A 20361-nucleotide genomic window follows, 5' to 3' on the forward strand; every position below is an offset into this window, starting at 1 on the left:
TTCCCTACCTTCTCCACAGCAGAAGATGGAGTGAAAAAAAGGAGGGATGGGATCGCAGAAACGGAGAGCGGGAGAGTGAGTTTAGAGGGAATATTATGTCGGCGGGCCGCTGTTAATCAATGCAATTGTGTTTGGTTCCCGAAGCCATGAAAATTGGAAGAAGAGATGGGGAATATGAAAAGATGGAGCGCGAGACGAAGCGGGGGGGGGGGGGGGGGGGGCGGGGGGGGGGATGGAGAAAGGGAGGGCAGGCAGTTGGCAACAGAAGTAAATTGAAAATGATGTGGGGGTGTGTTTTGGTGCATGTGTGTGGCATACATATTAACCCCGCTACCTCCCAGGTAGTCATTATCTGTGTGTGTGTGTGTGTGTGTGTGTGTGTTGTGTGTGTGTGTGGTGTGTGTGTGTGTGTGTGTGTGTGTGTGTGTGTGTGTGTGTGTGTGTGTGTGTGTGTGTGTGCGCGCGTGCATACAGCCGTAACCCTCGTATCTTTCTATCATTAAGTAGCTCTAAAGGCCAGTGTAGCAATGCATTCATCTTGACTCTGTGTTTGTATGTGTGTGTGTGTGTGTGTGTGTCTTGAAAGTCCCACGTGCGCGTGTGTTGGGATGCAGCTGTGTGAGGGCGAGTGTGTTTACAGTGATCTTAATTGTTGTTATCATTCATGCAGCACAGTATCCACCTCTGCCCTCATCTTTGTCTCCGTCTGCTATTAGCTCCCCCCATCTCGTCCTCCCTCCCTTGAACTGCCGGTTTCTGTTTTGCCTCATATTGTTCCTTCTCAGCCTGCAGCCTAAATAGAAGTCATTTCATCTTTTCTGGCTCGCTTTCGTTTGCTTTCCTGTGCCCCCCCACCCCCCGTTTCTGCGCTGCCTCCTCCTCGTCCGCTATTTGGTGCAGCCAAAGCTAACGCTATTGTGGGTTTGCCCCTTCTTGTGTTATTCCGTTTCCTCGATTCAAACTTTCTTCCACTCTCTGCTCTCTCTTTCTTCCAGGCACCCTCTCTTAGATATTTATCTGCCTCCCCCCCTCGGCAGGTTGCCATGGTCGCCATACCTACTCTCTCTCTCCTATTGGTCCTGGCAGAGTGCGCAGGTCTGGTGGACGCGTCCCCCCACCTCCTGCTCCGGCCCAGCCCACGGGAGCGTGAGGCAGGGGCCGGGATGTACTTCAACATCGCAGTGATCCACGCCGGTGCGACGGTGCAGCCGGAGGCGGCGGTGGCGGGGCCCGGGGGAAGGGTGCTCTACCCTGGCTTCGGACGGGTATACGGCTCGCTGGGGGAGAGTGTGGTCACCCAGTGGGGCTCGGCTAATGTCATCTGGCTACAGGTTGGACACTGTCTCTCGCACACACATCTCATTCAGCCGTATTTCAAGAAAAGGAATAACAATGAACATCCATTATTCATACGCGCTTCCATTATTAGAGCTGAATGGGCAGCACGGCGCAGCCGTTGTGTGGGCCCTGCTAAATGAGCCGGAGCCTGGTTTTCTCTTCAACCAGAGCTTGTTGTTAGTCAGGCATGTCATGGACACTATGTATGACTAGCACAAAGTCAAGTCACACCGCTGTGCCTATCAAACCGGATTTCGCGTCTCTCTCTCTCTCTGCCCCATCTCTCTTTTTTCCCCCCTCCAGGTGAATGACAGTAGCCCTAAGACGGTGCTGTCCCAGCTGTGTGAGCTGCTGGCAGCGCGGCCCCTGCAGGGTTTGGTGTATGAAGAAGAGAGGCCTCCTCGGACAGCCTGGGGTCCTTTGGCCCCAATGCTGGAGTTTGTCTCTGCACAAACAGGACTGCCCATCGTGGCTGTAGGAGGGGGAGCAGGGCTGGGGAGGATGCCGCAGGTATGGGGAGGGAGGGTCGGCTATACCACAAAGACGTGGGTGTGCATGTGTGTAGAAAGCGTAGAAGTGTAGTAGTAGCACTGTGTGTGTGTGTGTGTGTGTGTGTGTGTGTGTGTGTGTGTGTGTGTGTGTGTGTGTGCATGTCCTGGCCTAACACATAGCAAATTAATGTAATTCTGATATTTAGATGCTATTTGACACCGTTTGGTAGAAAGTATTAATGACTTTTAAAACATTTTGGGGCGGATTTATACCTAATCTTAGTTAGCGATGGGCAGTTTAATACTTAACAAAGATTTGTTACATTTGCAGAGCGTCTCTGAAGAAATTAGAATGCACTCTGCCACGGGAAAAGTCCGATTTGTACATTTGGAAGTCTGAGGCTGTAATTTTCTTGCATTGTGGTCAGAGGAACAATGGGTGTAAGAATGAAACCTTTAAAAGAGGAGCTGCTTATGTTTCCCATAATGACGAGTGTCAAAGTGTGATGCGTCCACTCTGTGAAGAAAAGATTGGGGAATGTGCCTTTGGGACAGAGGGGAAGTTGAAGGTCAGGGTCGCTGATGTGCTGCAACTCTGCGGTGTTTGATCTGTAAATGGCACCAACTGGGGTTTTTGCTTTGCCTCTGATGTTCCTGGAAGGGAGGCAATAAGCAGGCATGAGTGTGTGTGTGTGTGTGTGTGTGTGTGGGTGTGTGTGTTCGCACAACAGAAACTGAAGTGTCTCATGTTTTCACCACCAAACAGGCTAAGAACCCCGCACCATTGTTTTTGTGCATACTAACTGCTGTTTTTCTAAACCATTCACATTCGAGGAATGAAATTGTGGCACTTTGATGAACTTCCTTTGAAGTTTTACCCTGGTATAGTCCTTTTCCCCTCCTGTCCTCCCGTCCCTGGAACAGACTTTTCAGAAACACTCCCTCCTGGACCTCATAAGAGAATTCCTTCAACAATCCGAGCTGTTTCAGCCTTGGGGCTGCTGGAGCGCTGCCGCTCCACGGGCGCTTCCCGGCCTCGCGAAGCCTCAATGTGGTGCAGATGGAGTCCGCAGAGTTGTGGCACCGCGGTGACAGCGGCGCCTCGCTCACCACGCAGTAGCTTCGCTTCTGAGCCAGTGCAACCACGGGAAATTTGTCTCTTGTGCTGAAATTTTAAACGAAATCTACCGCTTTCTATCCCCAAATCAGGAATCCGGTTCCATCTTTCTCCAGTTCAGCTCCTCCACCGCCCTCCAGCTGGAGGTCATATTCGAGGTGCTGGAGGAGTACGACTGGACCTCCTTTTCCGTGGTGTCCACGCGTCACCACGGCTACCAGGATTTCCTCTCCGTGGTCGAGGGCCTGACGGACGGCTCGTTCATCGGATGGGAGAAGAGGAGTGTGGTGATCCTGAACGTGACTGATGACCCCGGGGGGGCGCGCACGCGCAGGCTGCTGAAGGAGAACGAGGCGCAGGTGAGACAGGGGGGAGGGAGGGGGGCGGAGAGGGGGAGGAAAGGGGAGGAAGGGCTGCGAGTAACGTCCGGGGGGGCCTCCTCTCTGGCAGGTGGCTTCCCAGCTTTCTCCTTCCTTCTTTATCTCCCTCTGTCCCTCCGCATCTCTCTCTCTCTCCCCTCTCTCCTCTATCCCTCTGTTCTTCTATTTCCTTTCCATGTGCCAAGACGTGCAGAGTTCGACGGTACAACACCGATAAAAGTGAAAAACCACGAGTCGATCTGAAACGCTGTCTGACTAAATTTCCTTTGTTGGGACAATTCGGGCTCCAAAAGCCACTCCATTGTTGGCGCGTCGATTTTTCCCGTCCAAACTCTGAGTTCAGTCACGTGACTTGTGGTTTTGGTTTGTACCTCCGGTTCATCTCTCGCTCCCTGCCTGCCTCCCGCCTCCCAGGATTTACCCTCAAACCTCAGCTTCCAGGACGTGATCATGTCCATCCTTCTTTCTTCATGCCTGCCCCACTCCCTCATTCTCCCCTCTGCCCCCCCCCCCGTCCACATCCTTTTGCCTGGAGACAAGCTCACCCCCCCCACACACACCCCCTCCTGTTCACCTCCATCCCTTTATGAATACCTCTCTCACTCCTGTGGTCCACCTGTCCATCCTTCCTGCGGCATGTGATCGATCGGACGCTCTCTGTACGCTCCGGTCTCGGCGTCACTGTCCACATCCCGGCATGGTCACCGCGGCGCTGCGTGTGTGACCGCGACTGTGTTGGCGTTGATCGTGCACGTGACTGGGATCGCTCGGCTTTCTCTCCGGCGACGTCAGTGTTAATGTTACGTACGAGCTGCACCCAGTTGCCAATATGTCCGGCTTATTTTGCTTCTGGCCTCTTTATTTCCATGCTGTAAATGCTCAGTGATGGTGTAAATCTGCATTTCCTGTTTCCTGTCTCTGTCTCTGCTACGTTGTGTCTCTAGCCCTGATGCAGGTCTCTGGGTCAATTTTCTCCTCTCAATCTGTTTTGTTCCATTCCTCTTGCAGCTTTTGCCTTGTTCGTATTTCCTCTGCTCTCCCTCTCTCCGTATCCTCCTCTGTCTCCGTCTCCCGTCGTTGGGAATCGTGTGTGTCTGCTATAACTCCGGATCTTCCCTCTCCCCGTTAATTCTGTCTCCCCCTCCGTCTTCCTCCTCCCCATCACTCACTCTCATTCCCTGACTAATTCACTGGAGCTTTATTGGCGTGCACACTGGATTGTTTTGCCAAGCCGTTACAGTTCAAACCTCAATGAAGATGCAATACTAAAATTCCTTCCTTCCCTCCTCCCTCCTATCAAAGTCTTCTCCCTCATTTCATTCCTCTAAATTCCATTTGTCCATTTCTTTGCTTTGTCATGTTATGTTCTTTTTTTAATGCCGACATTCCCATTGCCCTCATTTCTCAGATGAATTCTGTTTTTTTAACCTCCATTTCAGGTCATTTTCCCTTCCCAATCCCTTGATTCCTCCTCTCTTTAGCCTCTAACCCTGTAAAATCCATGCAGGTCGATGTCTAAGCCCCTCCCCCTTTATGCCAGCGTTTGCACCAAAGAGCGCTTGCGCTCTCAACGCTGCCTCTGTTAAATGTATCTTTCTTTAATGTTTTCCTCTCCCCTCGCTCCATCGTCCACCCTTTCTTTCACTGATATCTCTTCAGGCTCTGATTTCCTCCCCTCTTCTTTTGCGTTCTCCAAGGAGTTTTCCCACCACTGATTACTTCCCTCATCCGCTCATTTCCCTCCCTTTATCTCCTGTTTTCTCAGGCTCTTTTTTTTCTTTTTCTCCTCCCTGCTGTTAATAACATGATAGAGTTTAACCTCTTCCCTCTTGTTTTCCCTCAGGTGTGTTTGGTCTCGAACCGCCCTACTCTTTTCTTACTTCTCCGCCTCCACTTCTTAATTTTTTCCTCCACCACTTATTTTATTACTTTTTTTTTCATTATTCATGCTTCAGTTTTCTGTTTTTTATTTCCATTGGATGCAAGCTCATTATTCACTAACCCTGATTTGGTCCTGCACATCCTGCTCAGCAGACATCCAGTCCTCCTGCCGGCTGGTTTGTCTTCATCTGATTCCGACTCCTGGCTGAACCTCATCACAGTCGCTCACCCTTTCCAGCTCTACCTTATCCCATTCCTTCAGCTACCATCTGTCCTTCTCCATCTCTCCCCCGGTCCCCTCCTTATCTCACTTGTATGTATATGTGTGTGTGTCCTTCCTCGTCCCTGTCCCCTTCCTGCCTTCCTTGCTTTCCTCCAGGTTCGCTTGCTCTACTGCTCCCAGGAGGAGGCCGAGCTGGTCTTTAAGGCCGCCTGGTCCGCCGGTCAGGCCGGGGCCTCCCACATGTGGTTCGCGGTGGGGCCGGCTCTATCGGGCTTGGGCATGGAGAACCTGCCTCAGGCCCTGTTTGCGGTCCGACCGCAGGGGTGGAGGGACGAACCTCGGAGGAGGATCGCTCGGGGCGTGTCTGTGCTGACTCACGGGGCCGTGGCCATGCGCAAGGACTACGGGACCACGGGTGGGCCAAATTTTGTCACCAATTGCATGACAGACGCCAATCAGACCCAACGACTGCGGGGTAGGATGAGGTGAGACCTTGAGGGTTCGCTGAAAATACCGTTTCTTTGTAAATGTTGTAAATGTTTGAACGGGGTAGTTAGCCTGAGCGGGAGACATCAGAGCTGCTAATCCTTGGATACTGAATCATCATCTCTCTGCAGAATGGTGAACAGAAACACTAGACAGAAATAATGTCTGTCCATCAGAGGCTTAAATTAGTCATCTGCACTTTTCAGCCAAACCAAACGAGTTTGCTCATCAGTCTGATTTTGAGCCAAAGCACAGAAATGCGAACATCCAAGAGTCTTCCTCCATCTTTTAGAATTACTGAAGGCCACAAGTATCAACCTCCACAAATGAAAGCTGTTCATTCTGTTTCTGTTTTATCTGGATGTGTTGCCATTTCCATTGGAAACCATTAACGTTGTGCAGATGTTTGGGGTCACATTAGTCCAGGTGGGTTATCGCTGACTTGGCGTGCTGACGTCCGGGCGATGGCGGGGTGCCTTTAAGCCTTTACCCTATATATTTTTTTTATTGGTTTTTCCTGGGATGCATTTGGAATATGCAGTGTAAGCATCAGTGCTTGGAAGATAGAAACACTGGATATCATTCAATCAGGAGCTGACTGTCAGCCAATCATCCAACCATCCGAGGAAATTCCGAAAAAGTATGTTTGGTGCAACCTTTCTTTTGTTCTCCACACAAACACACACACACACACACACACACACACACACACACACACACACACACACACACATATATTAGAAATAAATGGGCTCAGTTGCATTCTGGAAAAATATCTTGACGCTGTGCCACGATGAGCTGGAAGGTAAGAGGGCAGACAGGGAGCTGGCATAAAGGCGATATCTGAATTTAGCCCTGGCCAAGATCCATGCAAACGAGATTTTGTTTGGTGCCTGTAGTAGTGAGTTGGCAAAATTATCCCAACATCTGTAGCAGGCGCATCATGTCTCATGTATATTAATGAGCCGGCTTTTAATGTATTCCTCGTAGGCAGTGCCAACAGGCGGCGGCTCGCTCTAACAGGTAGCCCAAGTGGTTCTGGTTATCATTCCGACGTTTTAAACAACCACACATGAGACTGATGAGGGACACTTGTTGGCATCGAGCCGTGCAGTGGCGTAGTGTATTTGCAGTCACACCCCAGCATAGGCTCTAACGGGCAAATGATGCATGAACTCTCATTTCTTATTTGCATGAGCAGCAGCTGAGGGTGAAGATGATGCTGGCTACTGTCTGCTACTGAAGACTGCTCCAATTGTTGGTTTTGTTTTTAGCAAATCACACGAAGAAACACAAGGAGTGTGAAATGAAGGCTGAGTCCCATTTAGTGCAGCGCCCCAACAGCTGCAGACAGTTGCTCCGATCAAAGAAGCTCTAAGGGCATCGGAGCGAATTCAAATCTGCTCCCTTCATTTGTCCTTCCTCCACAGAGCCACAAAACCAATACTTGCACTGTGTGTTCTTGACTCTCTTCTCTCCCCAACGACCCCGACTTGCAGGTATTTCAGCAACATCACCCTCGGAGGCCGAGACTACTCTTTCAATAACGACGGGTACCTGGCCAACCCCTTCCTGGATGTAATTTCCTGGACCCCTGGACGCGGATGGGAAGATGTAAGGACATTAATTCTTTACAACACACGTCTGTACCGGCCAATGCGGCATTTTGATTGGAACAATACAGCACAAATCTAGCCTGTCAGAGGAGTAGATGTCAGAAAGGATAGTCAGCTTGTTTGGGTTCATCGTCGTATAAAGTTCACTGTGTCTGTCAGTGCCCGAGGCAGGAGAGAGGAGCTGACCATCTGACCGTGCCTCGTTTGATACGGCTGTTTAGCTTCTGCAATCTCTGGAGGTTTTATCTGTCAAAGCACCCTCCCACAATACGGCAGATGCTCACACACCGTTTTTTTCCTCGATGAAAACACTTGTCAGGACGGTCAGAAACGCCTGGCTTTCCTTTCCTTATAAGTGCCCAATAGATGTTTTTAGTTGTATTTTTATTCAATGAAGTGTCAAATCTGGATCAGTCGACAGCATCGTCGTCAAACTCATTTGCTCAAACATCTCATGAGCCCTTTTGCTGAAACCTGTGATCAATAACGGCTGATCTGTTCTTATTGGCTTCCTGCTGGGTTGCTGTAAATGACATGCCGATTGGAGCCGACCTGCACTGCATATTTCTTCCATTTTCAGTGGCTTTGAGTGGTTTCATCTTAAAAGCTGCGTCCACGCTTGCTGTGGCGAGCAGCGCTCACGTCAGGCATGTTCTACAAAGCTGCCGCGTCCTTCCACATGTCAGGATTTCATCATGACCGCTGTCTGAAGAGAGGGCGATTTCCTTGACCGCATGCTAGCATCTCAACGCAACAGGACATACATAAAGATAGGACGTATAAGCGAATGTAATTACACAGGGAGCAGGGATACAAACCCACGTACACGCAGGCACAAAATATACGGTGGTTCTCGACCTCCCGCTGGTTTTAACAGCCCACCAGAGTCCAGTCTCTGCATGTCGTAACATACTGACTTCTGCCGTATCCCTCAAATCCCTTTCAATTAGACGCTCCTGCGCTGGTTCTTCGACTCCGCGCAAACCCAGGGTACAAAACACGCCCACATATACGCTCTTAGAACTTATATCCAGACCTTCACATTGGTGTGCACATAAATGAGAACACAGGCTTTATTCCAACACACACACAGTTCGCTTGCACCGATCAGCCCTGCTGCATTCACGCCCAAACCCACAATGAGGATAAGACTGCTGTATCTGCCTATTATGCACATCCACGCTGTTGGCTCTCCCTGAATATTTAATGTTCTCTTTACAATGACTGCACCATTACCTAGAGCCTGGGAGCACCCGGCTTAGCTTACTGAAACACTGTGGTCTGGGATTGACGGTTGTCCGGTGTTACCGCGTCGCGTTGTAGCCGATTTTTCAGGATGACATGGGAATAAAAGCAGCCCAAAGCTGCTAAAGGAACCGCTGTTTACCAGAATGCCCAGTTCTCAAACGTTTTCCTCACCCAGCATATTTTCCCCAACCCCAAAATGCCAGAAACGTAATATTATGTTTGTCATTGCTTCGTGGGGTCGTCTGAATGTTTGCCTGCTCCTGTAAGCTCAGTTTCCTTAGTTTGACAGACGGGAGTGCAGCTGCACTCGACATGTTGCCACCTTCTCCGCTCCGCCAATGTTTGTGTTTCACACGCAGGCAAGCTGCACAAAGCAGCCAAACTTTTGCTTTGCTCTACTGGCCCACATAAACACTTCACAGGTGTATTTCTCTATAATGTATGGGCTGTGTGTGTGTGTGTGTGTGTGTGTGTGTGTGTGTGTGTATAGAGTGCACGAGCGTCGTATATGCGAACCGCCTCAGCTGCACTTGTCAGGCTGGTCTTTAATGTGGTGAATATGCTGGGATGTATTAGGTGATGCAGCAAGAGGAGGGAATAAAGCCTCGCTGCACGGAATGTTCTCGGATGCTGTTCTTCCTTGTGCTACGCTCAAACGTTAGCGACCCAACTTTCCGAACGCACGGAAACAATGCAAACAGAAAGGAAAGCTAGCGACATGGAACGGGAAATAATGTTGGTTTACACATCATTTAACCAAAAAAACACACTGAAATGACACCTGTTGTGGATTTATATACTTATTCATGTTATACTTCCTCTTTCCTTAGTAAGCGAACAAAAGGACATTTTTTCGGACAACGCAGGCAGTAAAATGCTCAGTGGTTTAAAAATAAAAAAAGGGTTGTCTTATCTCGGCTAATTGACTCTCCACTGGAGCTTCAGGCTTCATCCTGATGCATCTGATTATCGAGCCCATTCTCACCCTTTAAATAACGACACATGTGTCAAAACGTTGACGTTGTCGATTATTCGCGGCCATTATTCGAAGCTTTGTCACCACCTGATCAATGTGTCACCATGTGGCTGCCGGAATCAGTCGAAAGCTGAGGTTGAGCTGCGCCACCAGGAACTGAACAAAGTCACACTGGAGTTGAATTTAATGCTCCTGCCAATGACTTTTGATGCCTTATCGCCACCTGCTAATCAAAACCTCCATCTGCAGAAAGGGAGTTCACCTCAGAAAGTTCCTATAACGAGAACTAATGCATATATTTGTTGGATAATGAAATATTGCAGTGAATTCTTCTAAAGGAGCGATCAGCTAGTTTAAAAGTCCTTTACTCTGTTCCTCCAGGTAGGCTGGTGGGAGAATGGAGTGCTGAGGCTCCGATACCCAGCTTGGTCCCGCTACGGGCCGTTCCTCCAACCTCCCGATGATGCGCAGCACTTGCACGTCGTCACACTGGAGGAAAGGCCATTTGTCATTGTGGAGCTGGCCGACCCCGCCTCTGGAACCTGCATCCGGGATTCGGTCCCCTGCAGACGACCCCTAAATATCAGGTCTGACATTGGTGACTTGATTTGCAGCTGATACACATTCTGTCATTCCTTCTTTCTTTTTTTTTATTTTACAAGAAAATCCTAACCAGCTCAGACAGAACCTTGGAGCATGGTTGGAGTTTCCAAGCTCCCATGAGATCATCCTGTTGCTGAGGCATCAATCACCTATTAAAAAATTGTGGGCTTCTCCGACTGCCCTATAATCAATAACAGACAGCTCTCCGGAGGGATCAGGGAGTGACTCAGGGGTTTGGAATTAGATATGAGTGCAGTGGAGCTTTATGGTTCATCAGCCTCCGAAGGAATGACAGCACCTCTCCTCCGATGCTTGATCGAACCTGTCGCCCAGAATTTATCCACTGTGTCCTTCCGCAGTGCCTATAATGAAGGCGTGGCTCCCATGAAACAATGCTGTAAGGGCTTCTGCATCGACATCCTGAAGAGGCTGGCCAAGATCGTCGGCTTCACCTATGACCTTTACCTCGTGACCAACGGGAAGCACGGCAAGAAAATCGACGGCGTTTGGAACGGCATGATCGGAGAGGCAAGTCCTGGTTCCGCACCAACTTTGAGGCCGCTGCTCACTTTTGGTCGGACCTGCGTAGCTGAACTCTTCTGCCTTCGATGCTGCGTCCCGTTAAACAATACGTCGATCTCAGGGAAAGTTACGGCCACTTAACAAGAGAAGGCAATCAAGAGGCTGTCATTTATCACGCACACACACACACACACACACACACACACACACACACACACACACACAGAAAGTTCTGCCCATAAATAGCAAAGGACAAGAAGCACTTTCAAATAAACGAGTCAGACACACACTACAACTGGTAATATGCACGTTTGACAATATTTTGTTTATCTGCAGACACATCTTTGCAGACACCAAGCACAAACAACCCTGTCAGTCAACCCCCCCCCAACCCCCCCGGCTAGTCGCAATTAGTCCTTGATGTTTTCTTGGCTGTACGCGCCGAGGTTCACGATCCCTCATCATGAAACGCTGGCAATAAAACACACACTGGGATCGATGCGGAGGCCGTTTCACTGATGTGAGCTGCTGTTTCCATCTTTGTCCCTGAGGGAACGTGACAGTCGTCGCGGGTTCCAGAACCGTTCCGGCTCGCTCCGCGCTTTTATCATTTCCACCTCCAGCGGGGGCCAGAGCTGCTCCTGTTTCCACAAGGCGAAAGGCCAAGCAAACAGTTTTTTATTGTTCCTTCCAAACAAATGTCTGTCTTTTGATCAGATTTTCCAAAGGCTGCTGTTCTTTGATCAGGTAATCCGGAGACTTGGCAGGGTTGAGGGGAGGGTGCGGCGCTTTCTGCTTTGTTTAATTTTTCTGCTGATTTGCACCCGAGTGTGGATATGCCATGTCTAATGTAGATTAACATTTCACTTGTGGAATCGGCAGAAGCAGCAGTTTTCAGGCTTCCTCTGCGCTGGCGGAAGAGGGGGGGGGGCGGTTTAGCTCATTTTGTATGCTAAAGACATGCACAGGAAACACATGTTCAGTATTTGTACCAGACTGGATCCCTCCTGTAGGCAACCGCCTGGGGGTAAAGGTGCAGGATTGTGATCTGGAAAGGGACCTTTGCGGACTGTAAAACACGCTCGTCTGCATAACTCCGCCGCCGGTGTTTAACGACGTCTTCCCGGCGTCCCACGGCTCTTCCAGGTGGTGCAGAAACGAGCGGACATGGCGATCGGCTCGCTGACTATCAACGAAGAGAGGTCAGAGGTCGTGGATTTCTCCGTCCCCTTCGTGGAGACTGGAATCAGCGTGATGGTCTCCCGTAGCAATGGGACCGTATCGCCGTCCGCTTTCCTGGGTAAGAGGGATTCACGTGAGACATTAATCTGATGAACAGAAGCTAATCTCGGTGTAAAGTGTTGACTTTGCCAGTCTTCAGCTGCTGGTTCTCATGTCCAGGGTAGCAGTTACGTTCTCGGAGCTGCTCCTCTCTTGTCTAATTTGACTCTGTCAGCAGACCTCAGGCTCCAACGGGAGAACGGTCTTGCTGGTCTTTACAACGATGCTCTTAAAAAGAGAAACAGTATTAATGGACTTCAGGAAAATACTGCTGTGATTTCTCGTTTCACTGCATAAAAGCTCTGCTGAACGTGTCGCCTGCTTTTACATTAATAACAATTAAGACCAGCTCGTGGTTGTGATGTCAGGCCGCTGTGGTATTTATTGGATTTCTCTCGTCTTTCTTCCGCAGAGCCGTACAGCCCGGCGGTGTGGGTGATGATGTTCGTCATGTGCCTGACTGTTGTGGCTGTGACCGTCTTTATTTTTGAGTTCTTCAGCCCTGTGGGCTACAACCGCAGCCTCCAGACTGGCAAGAGTGAGTGACGGCTTTACGCTGCCTGTCTCTTCCCGGCTCCTTTTCCTCCATCAAACAAGCAGGAACTGAGCCGACTCCAAGATTATGTTAAGACTAAAAAAATAATAATAATAACTTTCGCCTTTTGTGGAAAATAGAGTGCATTTTTAAAAAAAAAACAACTCCGCACTTCATCATCAGCCGAGCATGACGGAGAGGAAAATACAGAGCAATCGAGTTTTGCATCTCTGTTTGCTCAGTGTGGCCGAGGCGCCCCCAGAAATACTGATTACTGCGCTCAACATTATTTCACCTTCCATTTGCTCTTATCTCTCTCCCTTCTCCCCACTTTGCACCAAGGCACAAGTGTGTCCGCCGTGTTTAATCGCTCCATCGCTTAGTGTCAGAGTCTGCGCCGGGACACGATTGTAGGGGGGAAAAAAACCCATCGCAATCACTCCTCCTCTGTCTTTCCTTCCTTGCCGTCTCCGTCAGAGGCCGGGGGATCGACGTTCACCATAGGGAAGTCCGTGTGGCTTTTGTGGGCCATCGTCTTCAACAACTCTGTGCCGGTGGAGAACCCAAGAGGGACGACCAGCAAGATCATGGTGCTGATCTGGGCCTTCTTTGCTGTCATCTTCCTGGCCTCCTACACTGCTAACTTGGCTGCCTTCATGATTCAGGAGGAATATATCGACACGGTGTCAGGCCTCTCGGACAAAAAGGTACCCCGTTGCTCGAATGCTGATTAAGGGAGGAAGGCAGGAAAATTAAATTCTGGGAGGAAACCAAATCCCTCATTTAAATCTCTAAATGATTAGAGGGCAGGAAATTACACGTGAATGAAATCTCATTTAGCAGCACTACTGCTTTAAACGCTCCTTCCCGCAGATTTGATTTGTGCGTTGGGTTGTAGGTGAGTCTGGGATGTAGACAGAATCAGGTCAGGCTGGTGCGTCTCATGCCCCGTCCGTCTCCTGCCCCTCTCTCCCTCACCTCCCTTTGCTTGACCAGTTCCAGCATCCCGAGGAGCAGTACCCGCCACTGAAGTTCGGCACCGTGCCCAACGGCAGCACGGAGAAAAACATACGCTCCAACTACCCGGACATGCACCAGTACATGGGGAAGTATAACCAGAAGACAGTGGAGGACGCCATCACCAACCTGAAGACCGGGTCTGTTGGCTGCAGCTGCAGCTTGTTCACATTCGCACGTGTCCTGATGTCATGTCGCCACATCACTGACTTCCTGTTTACCTGCTCTCTAGATTTTTATTAGGTAGCTAAAGTCAATTCTGTAGCTCAAAGCTGTAATTAAACTTAGATTAAAATATATGAATATAATGCAAGTGATGAATTAGGAGAAAACAAACCTAATTAAAAGTGATTTTTCTTTTATACGTACATATATGTGTGTGTATATATAAAATCTTATCCACTGCACTATAACTAACGAATAAATAAGCAGAATAAAGCATATGGTCACAGTAAAACATGGGTATTTAACTTTTGTTTTAATTAAAGAATTGCAGAAAATGAACCTTGTATCATCCAGTGTTAAGTCAAATCAGGCTAAATGAAATAAGATGAACTTGGGTTCTAATTAAAACTCCAAATTGTAAATTTGTTTTTTTAAATAAGGGAAATTAGCTTTGTGTGAGGCTCTCTTTATCTGCAGAGGGGTTTTTTCCCTGTTTAAAACTAGTCTCTCACATTTTATTTCCAAAATGTTTATATATTTCAAGCCTCTAATGAAACCCAGCCCATGTTTTTCCTCCTCTAAATTAAATGTGATTACTGATGCGTAAAAACAGGAATGAAAAGTGGCGCGAACCTCAGGTGCTGATGTTTGTTCCTTTACTTTCTATTGAGTTAGAATGTGCTGTGTTCTTCTGCAGTCTGTCCTAAACAATGGCGACCCCACCCAACCCTCACCCTCACCCATTCTCTCTGCCCCACCAAACCCTCACCCTCACCCATTCTCTCTGCCCCCACCCAACACGTCCCCACCCTCACCCATTCTCTCTGCCCCCACCCAACACATCCCCACCCTCACCCATTCTCTCTGCCCCACCCAACATGTCCTCACCTTCACCCATTCTCTCTCTGCCCCCACCCACCCTCACCCTCACCCAACCCTCACCCTCACCCAACCCTCACCTTCACCCATTCTCTCTGCCCCCACCCAACACGTCTTCACCCATTCTCTCTGCCCCCCCAACACGTCCCCACCCTCACCCTCACCCTTCTCTCTGCCCCCACCCACACGTCCTCACCTTCACCCATTCTCTCTCTGCCCCCACCCAACACGTCCCCACCCTCACCCTCACCCAACCCTCACCTTCACCCATTCTCTCTCTGCCCCCACCCACCCTCACCCTCACCCAACCCTCACCCTCACCCATTCTCTCTGCCCCCACCCAACACGTCCTCACCCTCACCCAACCCTCACCCTCACCCATTCTCTCTGCCCCCCCAACACGTCCCCACCCTCACCCATTCTCTCTGCCCCCACCCAACACGTCCTCACCCTCACCCATTCTCTCTGCCCCCACCCAACACGTCCCCACCTCACCCATTCTCTCTCCCCCACCCAACACGTCCCCACCCTCACCCATTCTCTCTCCCCCACCCAACACGTCCTCACCTTCACCCATTCTCTCTCCCCCACCCAACACGTCCTCACCCTCACCCAACCCTCACCTTCACCCATTCTCTCTGCCCCCACCCAACACGTCCCCACCCTCACCATTCTCTCTGCCCCCACCCAGGATCTCCATCACCTGTCATGTGTCGGCTCATCCCAGTTTACTTTATTCTAAGCTTCTGTCATCATCTCTCCCTCCCTGTTGCCTTGACACTGTAATTATAACTCAGCATTAACATGCAAAAAGAGAAGAAGAAGAACTTTTCCTCTCCATCCCCCTGCTACTTATCTTTTCCCCCCATTCCCATTCCCATCTGCCATCTTATCCTATTATCTCCCACTTTTTTCCCGTTTTGGTCAATTCTTCCTATTTTGCCAGTGTGTGTTCTTTGTGTGTCTGCATTGAAACTTTATAATCCTGATCCCTCTCTGGCGTGTTCCATGTATTCCCCCCCTGAAGTGCATAAATCCCCCCCTCACACCCGTCACATAAATCCCCATCCTCCTCTTCTTCCTCCTTCACCACCTTCATGTTCCCTCGTACTCATCTTTCCCTGATCTCTGCCTCTCTTTATTTCCATCATCCCCACATTAGGATTCTGCTCTTCCCTTCTTCCTTGTTATTATTTCATCTCTCATGCCCCTCCAGCTTTCTGTGACATCATCCTGCACCCCGGCTCTGAGCAGAGGACTGGAGATGCACCTTCGTGCCTCCTTGCTGTCCTCAGTCATCCCTTCGCTCCCTCTCTTCAGTTCGGTGATGAATGTTTTCTTCCTTGATCTTTTAACAGCAAACTGGATGCCTTTATTTACGACGCTGCAGTCTTGAACTATATGGCCAGGAAGGACGAAGGTTGTAAGGTGAGAACGAACTGACCGAGCCCCTTTCGCATAAGCATATAAAATGTCCCATTTCTCCATTATTCACTGCTTCCGCTTCTCCAAGGTGATGACCATAGGCTCGGGGAAGGTTTTTGCCACCACAGGCTACGGTATCGCCCTGCACAAAAACTCACGTTGGAAACGTCCTCTTGACCTGGCCCTCCTGCAGCTGGTGGGAGACGGTAAGGATCTGTGGAGGGGGGCGAGCGGGGAGGAAAATGATCCGTTTGAAAGAAGGACAAAAGGAGAGGTTGGCGGTAAAATTAAAGGATAGCGCGACAGACAAGCGTCAGGGTGGGGCGTGAGTGGAGGCCAAGGGGGGAAAACAAATGGGTGGGATGAGAAGGGAGAATGGCGTGCTCAAGGAGGGTGTCGTGATACCAGAGATGCTTGTCAAAAGGGGGGGGGCAGGATCAGCGCAGGCATCATTTGCTGATGTTAAGGATTGTAAAAGAATACGCTGATGATGCCTTTTCGTCCCTCTCCACCCGACTTTCACACTTTCTTGCCCTGAGGGGGGGGGGGGTGGATTGGATTTACGTGTATGAGCGTGAATTTTGTTCAAAAGGATGATCACAACTTGTACGGCGACAGATTTACACTCATTATAGATTAGCTGCTCGCTGTTTCGCAGGGGACTGCAGAAATGTGCGAAAAGAAAACCCCCAAAGAGACGCGAGTGGAAATAATCTGAACATCTGGATGCACCCAAGCAAAACAAGACACAGAAAACAGATCGCATAATTGAATAAGTGATAGCTGTGGGACGGTTTTAATCAAGTTTTTTCCCCCGTTGCTATCAGACTGGTCCTCCAACCATTCAATTGTTTTCCACTGATCAACGTATGCTGGACATTAGAAGCAGCTAATCAACCGCTGCACCACCATTGGCATAAACTATGGTTGAGTGGTGCATTCGAGTGATCCGCTGAAGCATTCCTTTGCTGTAAAACCGCCTGTTTTAGCAGTAGAACCTGTTTGGATTTCTTTATATTGTGGCAGCTTTAGCTGCTTACATACTGATAATGCCAATTTAGTGCCATGATTTATTGAAGAACTCTGGTGTTTTGAACTGAATAATTAAGCCTGTGTAGAAACAGAACAACAAACCCCAGACAGCTTCTTTCTTTTTTTTTTTTGTTTCTTTGTTCCGTGAATGCACCTTGTCCTTGTTGCTTGTTGTCCTTGGAGCCCTCAGCAGCAGCTGAGTATGCAAAATTGATCCGGTTACTGGGTGGTGTTAAATGCTGCAGGTTCTAGTAATGGATAAGTATTGTTAAAGTGGATTAGCGAAGAAGAGGATGCGGCGAGGGGTGTGTGCGCTCACATTTTGCCCTCAAAGGCTGCAGCGGCTCAGCAGCTCTGCAGCACACCGTCGGCTGGGCTAAATCATGTCACACTGTTAAATCATTATTGCACCCTGCTGTGTTGACTCGTATCATTTTACAACTGCAGCACAGAGTGGAGGGGCGCTGGGGCACTTCGCCGTGCCTTCAGCAAACCTTTGAGTGTGTTCTCCTCTGGGTTGCTGCCTCTGGGGATTCATACCGCAGCTTTAAAGGATGGTCCATTGAACCCAACACAACTTGTTTGATGATAAATGCAAAACTGCTGAGTAGCAGATTTCCTTTTCCCTCTTATCAGATCCCCTTCTATTTTTGCCCACTATCAGATTTTTGATCTAAGAATATATTATTCAGTGGGTAGATATGTTTAAAAAATAATAAGAGAGGCTGCAGGTTCATAGCTCTTCACAGACAGGACTATCATTTTTAAATAAATAAATAAGAATGGGAGCTGTGGGGCTTTGCAATATTGTAATAAAGGCACAGAATGTTAATGGTCACGAGTTCCTGTTCAACAACCGGAGAGCTCAGCTTCTCTGGGCCCATATGGCACCATGCCATGTCACACACACACACACACACACACACGCACGCACACACACACACACACACACACACACACACACACACACACACACACACACACACACACGCCACAGCTCCCTTTATTAAATGAAACATTTGTAGCCAGCTCTACCTGACTTGACCTCCAGAGGTGCAGAATGGATGGCGTACACCTGTCACATTTGGCAGGCCTGCATGAGGCGGCCGTGAATGAGGGGGAGAGACAACCGTCATCAGTGGGGTGCGAGGGAAGAACGACCCAGGTGCACAGAGAAAGAGTCAGCCTGTGAAGGAGGGAAATGAAGGAGCCCATGATGAATCACTGAAAGTGAAATGGCAGGAGAGCCAGGAGATGAGACTCAGAGAGAGATTTCAGCAGGCTTGTGACAGACATGGGACGATGCATCATCATCTGCGCCCTTCACCGAGACGTCTGCTGTTTTCACGCTGAGCTCCTCCCTGGGCTCAAAGCTGCTACTGAGAGTCCAGGGTTGTTCGTGCTGCTCTACAATCTACAGTTTCTAAACACGCGCCGCAGTTTTCGATATGAAGCAGCACTTATAGCAAACCTGTCGATCTTCTAGGATTTTTTTTAAATTCAGCCACGGAGTTGTTACTTGCATCAGCCAGTTGGCTGCAGTAGAACTGTATCAGTTTGGTGCTGTTGCTGGAGGCCAACGCTGGTTTGGGTAACGACGTTCCGCAGGCAACACATTAGCCAAACCACACAAATGCAGCATCTGCTTTATCCAAGCTACTTGAGTGCAGCTAATGATGACATAAATGAAGATCACCAGCTTGCGGTTTGACAGAAAAATGTGCGTTCGTGACATAGCGTCTGCTTTGGCCAGATCTAACATGCAATAAAATGCCCTTTTCAAACGTTGCCACCGCAGTGCTGCCCATCTTGCTACTGCCGTCAATCCAAGAGAAAACGCTCTCATTAGGATCCTTTGTCAGAAAATACATCTCTTTAATCCACTGTGGATCATAGTCTGCATCTTCTGGCTCTTCATCGCTATGGTTACACCAGCAACCCATGTCAGCCAAGCAGGGCAGTCTGGATTCATTAGGCCACTGAGATTACAAATGAAATGACAGCATACACAGGGAAATTGTCTTCCCGGGAATCAGGTAGATGGGAATCTGGAAAGCCCTCGTGCTTACCACCTTGATGGGTATTCTGACCATACCTCCAGCACAATTAAATGATTATGATCTTGTCCTTCTGCCTCTGTCTCTTCTCTTTCTCGTCACAGTTTCCTATTTTTCTCTCCTCTTATCCTCTCGGAACTGAACTTCTTACCGTTTGTCTTAACGACACAATCCCAACCTCTTCTCTCCTTCTCCATCTATACATCCCATGTTCCTCTACCTCTCTCTGTAATCATGGACGAGAAGAGGATAAGCCTCCTCTTTCCTTGTCAATATTATTTTTGTTTGCCATGGTTGTTGAAACTAATCAGTCATTTCTCACCATAGCTGCTCTCTTATACCTCGCCTCATTTACTCTGGGTTACAATCTTGAGATTGGGTTGTCGGTGCTATTTTACTTGTTGGGGCTATTTTATTGTTTTGGAATGTCTTTCTATTCATGTTCTTCCTTGTTGTTGCTTTGGACACAGTGCTGTTTTTTGTATTACTGACCTTTGCCCTTAATGAAGCACCTTGAAGGTTAGGGTTAGCCCCCCTTTTGACTAGGGTTAACCCTGCAAATAGAAAAGCATAATCTAGCTAGTTAGCATCACGCTAGGTCTTTGGCTTGATCAGATGTCTCTGTTTTTCTTCCTCTCTCCTTTTTCCCCAGATGAAATTGAGATGCTGGAGCGTCTTTGGCTCTCTGGTATCTGCCATAATGACAAAATAGAGGTGATGAGCAGTAAGCTGGATATTGACAACATGGCTGGAGTGTTCTACATGCTGCTGGTAGCTATGGGCCTCAGTTTGCTGGTGTTTGCCTGGGAGCACTTGGTTTACTGGAAGCTTCGTCACTGCATGGCCACCAGTTCCGGCAAACTGGACTTTCTCCTCGCAATCAGCAGGGTAAGTTTGCACCTGTGTATTTTACTACATGTTGCTTTACAAATTATCTGCAGCAATTTGACCCTCATCTCATCGGTTCATGTTTTAACTTCACCGACGCTGCAGTTTAGCTTCTGATGTGTAAGCATGTGCACTCAGGCCTGTGTGGACCCTTATCTATAACTGAGTGTTAGTGTTGGAAACTGTGAGGGCTAGGGTCAA

The 20361-nt window shown here is 49.0% G+C and overlaps 1 protein-coding gene across 1 annotated transcript in view; it reads left to right on the plus strand.

Moving 5' to 3' along the window:
* Nucleotides 1-20361, plus strand: part of LOC130533062 (glutamate receptor ionotropic, NMDA 2D) — a 41577-nt gene that overhangs the window by 11554 nt on the left and 9662 nt on the right. The window contains exons 2-15 of the mRNA XM_057046206.1: nt 996-1331; nt 1642-1848; nt 3039-3305; nt 5587-5915; nt 7416-7530; nt 10138-10343; nt 10719-10887; nt 12028-12181; nt 12575-12700; nt 13175-13404; nt 13694-13854; nt 16117-16186; nt 16272-16389; nt 19925-20160. Of these exons, the coding sequence (XP_056902186.1) occupies nt 1044-1331; nt 1642-1848; nt 3039-3305; nt 5587-5915; nt 7416-7530; nt 10138-10343; nt 10719-10887; nt 12028-12181; nt 12575-12700; nt 13175-13404; nt 13694-13854; nt 16117-16186; nt 16272-16389; nt 19925-20160 (2676 nt within the window). The 5' untranslated portion in view covers nt 996-1043. The remainder of the gene's footprint in view (nt 1-995; nt 1332-1641; nt 1849-3038; nt 3306-5586; nt 5916-7415; nt 7531-10137; nt 10344-10718; nt 10888-12027; nt 12182-12574; nt 12701-13174; nt 13405-13693; nt 13855-16116; nt 16187-16271; nt 16390-19924; nt 20161-20361) is intronic.

This window comes from Takifugu flavidus, chromosome 10 (assembly GCF_003711565.1).
Source record: "Takifugu flavidus isolate HTHZ2018 chromosome 10, ASM371156v2, whole genome shotgun sequence".
Taxonomy (NCBI): Eukaryota; Metazoa; Chordata; class Actinopteri; order Tetraodontiformes; family Tetraodontidae; genus Takifugu; species Takifugu flavidus.